Source organism: Pteropus vampyrus, unplaced genomic scaffold (assembly GCF_000151845.1).
Source record: "Pteropus vampyrus isolate Shadow unplaced genomic scaffold, Pvam_2.0 Scaffold1, whole genome shotgun sequence".
Lineage (NCBI taxonomy): Eukaryota > Metazoa > Chordata > Mammalia > Chiroptera > Pteropodidae > Pteropus > Pteropus vampyrus.
The window spans coordinates 41,181,106-41,189,810 of record NW_011888782.1 but is presented as its reverse complement, the minus strand read 5'-3'; the positions used below and the strand labels follow the sequence as shown (position 1 = coordinate 41,189,810).

At 37.3% G+C, this 8,705-nt stretch overlaps 1 protein-coding gene across 1 annotated transcript in view; it reads right to left on the bottom strand.

Annotated features, from left to right (window-relative positions):
• The window catches only part of IMPG2 (interphotoreceptor matrix proteoglycan 2), a 73,466-nt gene that overhangs the window by 31,636 nt on the left and 33,125 nt on the right, over window positions 1-8,705 (bottom strand). Inside the window, exons 5-8 of the mRNA XM_011355700.2 lie at window positions 6,932-6,981; window positions 5,961-6,043; window positions 3,100-3,274; window positions 1,683-1,693 (exon numbers count right to left, since the gene is read on the bottom strand). Of these exons, the coding sequence (XP_011354002.2) occupies window positions 1,683-1,693; window positions 3,100-3,274; window positions 5,961-6,043; window positions 6,932-6,981 (319 nt within the window). The remainder of the gene's footprint in view (window positions 1-1,682; window positions 1,694-3,099; window positions 3,275-5,960; window positions 6,044-6,931; window positions 6,982-8,705) is intronic.

The window sequence follows — 8,705 nt, the reverse complement described above, 5'->3', positions numbered from 1 at the left end:
TATCACATCTGTCAGCACTAGATTTATTACCACATCTTTAAAATCCAGCCATGGAAATCAATAAGAGTTTAGTGACGAGAGTGGGGGAAAAGAATGCTAAATATCTAAAAATAATCAGACAATGCACAAATACCTGATGTTTGTGTACAAATACCAAATGTTTAACAAAACTGAACATTTAACCCATAACATTTCAGAAAGTGCAATCTCACCAGATAAGTAACTATGGGACCAACATCAGAATAAGGGAAGTAAACCGTTAGTGGACTTTAGGAACTCTGTTACTGGATCTCTGGGCATCTGCTTTTAAAACCAAGTCCTCATATAATCAGGAGAGTGAGATATCTTTAAAATTCTGGTTCACTGAAGATCTTCCTGCCTTAAAGATAAAGAAACCAAATCCATGAAAGTTCTTGGCTATAATAACTTGCCTTATTTTATCTTCTGAGAGGAAAAGAAAGAAGTGCTATAATTCTTAGAGGATGGGGTGGGGATGGAATCCACAGGACTGAGGGTTAAGTCCCAGATGCTTTTGCCAGCTGAGTGCCATGCACAAGTCTTCTTTTATAGAATTAATACTGCCCTGCCCACCACACCAGTTTTTGTAAGATCAAAACGAAGGTAGCTGAAAGTACTCCATTAACTGCAAAATACTGTATAATTCCATGTTATTATTATTAGTAAAACCATCTCATTTGGGGCTTTGCCATCTCTTGGGTCTAAACACAAACAGGTATTCTAATTCATCACGTCCAGTTACTTTATTATACATGTATCCAGTTGTAAGAAGTCATTCTACTTAATTAACATCAAGAATAATAATAGGTATAATTTATTGAGTGACAGTTATGTGCCTGGTGCTTGGTAATATTACTTCTAATCCTTGCAAAAATCCCAAGAGATACATACTTTGCCATTTTTATAGATGAGAAAACTGAGACTCTTGAGATGTCAACTAACTTGCCCAAAGTCATGCATTTGGTGAGTGACTGAATCATAATTTATTCAACTCCAAATCTCTCTGAGACTGAATCCCATATTCTTCCCATTGAATTATATGCCTCTTCCTCTTTCCCTTGACTCATAATAAATATAGTTTAGAAATGGGGCCACATCACTTCTCGACCTTTTGGCTATGATCAAGAGTAGAAATGGGACCGGGACTGGGAAAACTGTGAAGTTCACCATAACTTTTGGGAAAAGCGTGAATGAAGCTCACTGCAACTTCTCACCTGACTTAAAATGAGGGGGACTCTGTATGATATAAAAGAAGGAACACTTCGAAAAGAAGAAAGAGATATGATTTTGTCTTTTATTTTGAGGGGTTGAAATCACCATGAACAAGTTACTTGACCTCCTGAGCCTCATGTGTAAAATGGGGATGCTTATCCACATGGCTGCTGTTAGCAAACAGACATATAGCAGCCTGCAGAACGGAAAGAACTATATAAGGACACTGTGTTGATACTGTGGCTGTCTTCGGTTACTGATGCTCCTAAGCCTGACCTTTTCCTCTATGATATCATACTTGGTAGTATCTCTAGCTTATCTTACTCTTACTCTTCTCCTCATTAAAACAAACAAACAAACAAAAAGAGCCCCTGATCCTCAATCCCCCAAACAGCTTTCTTTTTCCCTGTATGTCTTCCAATATTACCGAAGAAAGAATATTAAGAAGGAATAATCCCAGTGACTATGTCCTGAAGGGAAAGAGCTAGAGAGCCCTCTTAGTGTGCAGTAAACATGGCAACATGGCCTTTCAGAGACACAACCCCAGACTCTGCTGCTACACACAAAGATGATCCACATATGGTTACTGGTTGACATTTTGTTTCAGATAAAGAGACAGGGATGTAGAGACAGGCCAGAGAAGGAACTGCTTCATGTTCATTATCCTTCATTACCTTTAAGTCGCCTTAAGCCAATAGCTACCTACCTCATAAAGTCCCTGCTCAAAATGTTTTTCAGAATATTTATTAGATTTTTTTCTAAATATGTAGTCATTCAGTACAATTGTTTACCCAAACACTGAGGCTTATTAAAGGTTCCTTAATCCAAGGGCAAGGAGAACCAGACAGCTGATCCAAGACACTCTCTGATGCCAGGTGGCCACTGGCCTGGCTGACATTTCTTCCACGTATCATACAACCTCACAATTTGGCCACACAGCTAGGAAAATTAATCATCTGGCCTACACTCCCCATGTCTGATGGCTGCAATGCTGCTGTTTGGCTGAGGGATGCATGCTTTATTTCTCATGTAGACACAGTGTCTAGGGAAGGAAATTAGTCCAAGGTAACAGAATTGAAAAACTTGGCCAAGGAGAACCCCATCAAGAGGGAATGGAAAAGAAATAAACAGGAGGGAATGATGTGCCTTGTAATTAGACAGAGAGAGGAGATGGGCACTCGATGACTTACTACACAAGAAGGGGGACAAGTATGTATTATTTACAACTAAAAGAATCTTGAGTTCAAGTCCTCTATAGAATTTTTCAAGGAGTAAAGTTGTGAGACGGTCTATTGCATGATTCTTTAAAGAACTCCTTTTTAAAAATACCTCCACCCAAGGAACAGAAGTAGAAGGGAAATTTACTTGTCACTGGATGTCCTTTTGTCCTTTGGACTTGGCACCATGTATTAACTATGTGTTAACTGCTCAAAATTTTTCCATTTAAAACAATAACACTAAATATGAAATTAAAAGAAATTAAATTTAATTTTTCCTAAAGAAAAACAATACATTGTATGTAGTTTTTCAAAATACTTATTTCTCCAAATATTGTCAAGTTAAAACCATGCCATAGAACACATTCTTCCTTAGCTATACACCAAAAGTTGGAAATTGCACTTATTTGTTAGTAGATGGCAAAATGTATGCAAGATTTTGCTGCAATGAGATAATTCATCTGTATTTCTGTGTACTTTTCACAGAGCTTTCTGAAGAAATGGCTAAGTCACCACCCCCAAAACAAGCAGATAAAGAGCTTGAATCCTAAACTTACCTTTAAGCAGTGCTGTGAATACGAAAAATTTACAACCCTAAAAAACTGTCTTGTTTATAAAAAAAAAATGAATAAAAACAAACAAACAAACAGACAAAAATCACCCACCTCTGAAACGAACACTTCTACAAAGCGCTGGTGGTAGAAGCTAGAGGGATCCTGTAGTTCTTCCCTGTATTGCTCCCCCAAAAGGTGGATACTAAATTCTGCAATCTGCTCAGCTGCTGGTTCTGTAGATTCTTCGATCACACTCTCAATTTCATTGCTAATCTGGATTTTTAAAGAAAAAACAATAAATATCACTATTTACTCATTCGATCAGCAAATATATATTGATTACCTACTATTTGCCAGATACTATACCAAAGACAACTTCTGCTGATGACTTTTTCTATAATATTTGACTTTGGAACTAATTAGGTAGACTTTAAAACATAGGTTAATATTAAAATTACTGTGCATGTTTACCCTCCTTTGAACATAACAATGACCAGTTCAGGGAAAGACAGAAAATTTTCCACAGATAATGACCAAAGTTGACCATCAGTAAGTGAATTAAAAGAGTTGAATCTGCTAAAATTATCATCTAAAAATAGCCTAGAAGGGTGGTTCTCAACATTGTTTATATTTTTACAAATTTTTTAATGTCTGGTTGGATTCTCAAATCTCTTTGTGCATTCAATCAGTTCCCGTATATAGTTTTAGTTTAAGTATGTGAAGAAAATCCAGCCATACAGATATGTATTGGGGAAGGGAGGAATATATCAATAGCCTTTTCAGATAAGTGTGAATATTCTTTTTAGATACTACACTAAGTTCAACAAGTGGTAGTTTCTTAACAGTTAGTTGCTATGTGGAATCTGAAACCACATCAGCAGCAATTTTTTTTGTACTCTGCAATATTTAAATCCAGTTTTCCCAGTAGCCAAAGTTGGAATAGTTTGAGCAACAAAATAAATATTGAATTATAATCCAAAGAATAAAATAGGCATTCATGCATGGGTACTAATATAATTTAATATATAAATGTGAGAAAAGTGACGATAGTTTCTTATTGAAGAATTCCAATTAATAAATATTGAAAGAATAGGGGAAATAGAATATCCCTACTGTAACATACAGTAATAATTGTTGCATGCAAGATACATTTGAGTTCATCAAATCCAAGTCCCTCCATTTTGGTACATAAGAAAACCAAGGTTTGGAATGGAAGAATGGCTGGTCTAAGGGCTCATAGCAACCCAGTGGCACAGTAAGGAAGAAAATACAAGGACTTCTTTCATCGTTTCATTTTTCATCCCTAATGGATCATATTATAGCAACCTTAAACTTCAGAATAAGAAAGAACCTCAAAAAGTGCACCATCACTTCTAATGCTTAAATTCTCTCTACACTATCCCTGACAAATGGCTACTTGTCCTCAATTTAAATGGCTCTAATGAGAAAGAGTAATGACTTTCAAAAGGAGACCATTACATTTCCAAAAAGGCTCTCATGGTTGGAAAGTTTTTAATATTAAACTCATATATATTTACCTATAAGGGTTACCATTGATCCCAATTCTGTAACCTGGGATACCTATAAAACCTGTAGTCACCAGAGAACTCTTCAAATAAATACAGGCAGTTACTATATCTTCCCTGACTTTTCACTAGTTCTTCTCCTCCAGACACTTCTCAGGCTCTTAATATGTTCCTTAGAGTGTAATACAAACAAGTGAGGTTTGATCAACTAAAATACTGTAGGACTACCACCTCCCTTATGGTAGAGTATATGTTTGTATTAAAGCAACCCAAAATTACATGAGCTTTAACTAAATGTTTTCCCCACCAGTAATTGTATCATACTGCTGACTCATACTGGAACTGACATCAACAAAAACTCTTAGTCTTTAATAAAATTTTGTACAAGCTTTGCATTTTTCTATATTAAATTTTACCTCAGTACATTTGGACAGAAACTTCCATTTCTAGTATTATTTTAAAAGAAATATGCTTAGTAACCTTACTGCTACAGATATATGCACCTCTATGTTCATTGTAGTATTATTTACAATAGCCAAGATATGGAAGCAATGTAGGTGTCCATCAATAGATGAATGGATAAAGAAGATATGATACACACACACACACACACACACACACACACACACACACACACACATACACACACACACAATAGAATATTATGCAGCAATAAAAAAAAAACTAAATCTTGCCATTTGCAACAACATAAATGTATCTAAAGATGTATGTTAAGTGAAATAAATCAGGCAGAGAACGACAAATACCATATAGTTTCACTTACATGGGGAATCTAAAAACAAAACAAAAGAAAAAACAAACAAAACAGGCTCATAGAAACAGAGACCTAAGGGGTGGTTATGAGAAGGGAAGGGGTGTAGGATGGGTGAAAAGGGGAGGGAATTATAGTCAATAATATTGTGATAAGTTTACATAGTGACAGAGGATTACTAAATTTAGTAGAGTGATTACACTGTAAGGTATAAAAATGTTATATTGTACAACTGAATCTAATATAACAAATATAAAATTGTATACTAACTATATTTAAATAAAAAAATAAATTTAAAAAAATCTATATCCTTCTGTCTGAAGAAGAGAAGGCTAATTCCTAATCAGTTCAAGGATAGAACACAGGCAAAAATCTCCACAGTGAATTATGTCACATAGCCCACAGGAGACAGTGAGCTTACTATAATGACAGTTCCCCAGTCTCTGAGTCATTTTGTTTACAATTTGAAGCCCTCTCTTGCCAATAGCAGTTTTACTCAGTTATCTAAGGAATCTCAAATTCTTTTTAATGTACCAGTTTTAGTATCCATAACATTTCCATAAAAAGAAATTTAGGAAGTCTTATGTAGTCTAGCAATGAAATATAAATCTCTCTCAATCCCTGTGTTAGAAACTAAATAACAAAACAGAGAATCACTCACGCTCTCCTCCGGCCTCTCCAAGCTGCTCTCTAAGGTACCTTCGTAGGAGGTGACCTCTAGATATGGAACACTGAGAACAACACCTAGGTAGAAAAAGAAAAACATGTATGTGAATTTAGTCCCTAAGTCAGAATTCATACCAGAAAATAAGAAACCAACTTCAAAAACATTCTTATAAGTCATTTACTTTTTCATTCTGGAAATGCTATGCAATCTAACCTCAAAACACATTTGCATAGAGTCTTCTCAGGACAAGAAATAGTTATGACTCATTTATTCATTTAATGAGCATTTACTGAGCATCTACTATATGTCAGTCTCTATGCAAGATGCTAGAGATACAAAGTTCCTATCCTTAAGAAGCTATCTAATAAAGGGGAGAAATATTAAAAGAAGTAACATTACCAGAAAGGGGAAGTGGGTGAAGGTTAGAGACTGCCCATAAATTAATAATTGTTCAAGCTGGGATTCATTGTGCTACTTTAATTTTTGTAAATGTTTAAAATTTCCAATAAAGAGAAGCTTTTTAAATAAATTAAAAATAAAGAAAGCAACTACCAATTTACAGGAAATATGGAGGTCAATGAAACATGTTAAAGTACACCACAGAATGCAATCAGAAAAATCCTTACTCTGGGAAACCATGCAAGACAAACGAAAAATGGTGGAGCTAAAAAAGTTTCCACTTGTTAACATAAGCAGTAGTTACAGAGGGTTTGCTTTAAAATAATCCTTCAGGTCATACATTTGTTTTATGTAGTTTTCCGATTTGTATCATACTAATTAAAGATTTTTAAGTAACCACAACATAATGCCATAAAATTAGTGAAGAATTATTTTTTCTTGAGAACAACATATAAAGAGAGAGAAACACAATTTTTAAATGTGAGCTTAAAAATGTGTTTGCTTGCAAGAGTGTGTTAAACTATAAATAATTTAAAAAGAAAAGTGATTAAAGGCACAAAGCATACCTCCCAACGTTGAGGTATCACCAACAGGAACTGGAGATGACAATTCAGGGCTAGGAAAAAAAGTGTTTAGAGTTAATAAAATGATAGAAATGTGAAGGTTTATTAGTTTTTGTTTTGTTTTTCCAAAAAAGACTTCACTAGGAAGATGACAAGATGACGTAGAAGGTAGAGGATATGCACGCCTCCTCTAGCGACCACATCAAAATTATAACAAAACTACAGAGCAACCAGCATGCAGAGTCACCTGAGGTGTGGCTGAACAGAAGCCCTACAACTAGGGACAAAAACTAACAGGTAACCTCAAAACAGTAGGAGGGGTGGAGGCGCGAAGTGGTTTGGTACCACAATCGCATGTGGCAATCAAGAATCAGGAGAGATATCTTGTCTGCAGAGCCCACTCCCCGACCTGAGGAACAAGGAGTCCCCAGACTAGGATTCCGGTGCTGGGAAGAGAAGTCCCTACAACTTCTGGCTGTGAAAACCAGCAGAGGTTGTGGCTGAGATAGAGGGCCTACAGAAATTGGAAACCTTCCTCTTAAAGGGCCCACGCCCGGCCTCACTCACTGACGGACTTGCTCACTCTGAGCTCCAGAGCTGGGGCAGCAGCTCCAGAGGCGCCAGGGACATATGGGGAGGCGTTGAGTTGCCAAACTTTAGGGAGAGGGCTGGAGGAGAGGCTTTCTCCCAGAGAGAGGTGCAGAAAGAAGCCATTGCTCCTTTGTTGAGCCCTCCCAGCTCCCAGCCTGCAGACACAGGAGCCGCCATATCAGAGTCACCATCAACCTGGATAACACAGGTTGCTCCACCCAGGGGATTCCTGGAGACTCCGCCTCTCCCAACTTGTGGGCCCACCCAAGCCTCTCCCAGTGATTTATTCCATACAAATGGGCTGTCTTGGCTCCTGCTGCGAAATTTCACAAAATCTCTCAAAGGCTCACAAAACCCAAAGAAGCAGCATCTGGCCTTAGTGTGCCCTGTAACTCTTGCTGAGCAGCCCCAAGCTCCACACTAGTGGCAGCCAGCCTCAGTTTCTGACTTGGCCCCTTGAAGTACCTATAACCCCAGCATCGGAGGCAGCCATATGTGAATTGCTTGGTGACTCTTACCAGGTGGCCCTGGAGGTACTCAGTCTGCAGTTGAATTTAGCCTGCAGCTGAACCCCTCCCAAGAGGGGTCCCACAGCACACCTACTACATAAAGCCACTCTACAAAGACTGGGAGACTTAGGAAATCTACCTAATATATAGAAACAGACACAGGAAGGCAGGAAAAATGGGGAGACAAAGAAGCATGTCCCACATGAAAGAAAAGAACAAAGCTCCAGAAAAAAAATTCATCAAAATGGAGACAAGCAATGTACCAGATGCAGAGTTCAAAACACTGGTTTTAAAGATGTTCAAGTAACTTAGGGGAAGAGTAGATGAACTCAGTGAAAACTTTAACAAAAAGATAAATGAAGGTAGTTTAAGAAGCCTTTGGGTCAACATCAAGTATAACAACATTTGCATCATAAGGGGTACCAGAAAGAGGAGAGAGAGAGCAAGGAGTTGAAAACCTATTTGAAGAAATAATGACAGAAAACTTCCCTAATCTAGTAAAGGAAATAGACATACAACCCCAGGAAGTTCAGAGTTCCAAAAAAGATGAATCCGAAGAGGCCCATACCAAGACACATCATAATTAAAATGCCAAAGGTTAAATACAAAGAGAGAATCTTAAAAGCTGCAGGAGAAAAGCAATTAGCTAACTACAAGGGAGCTCCCATAATACTGTC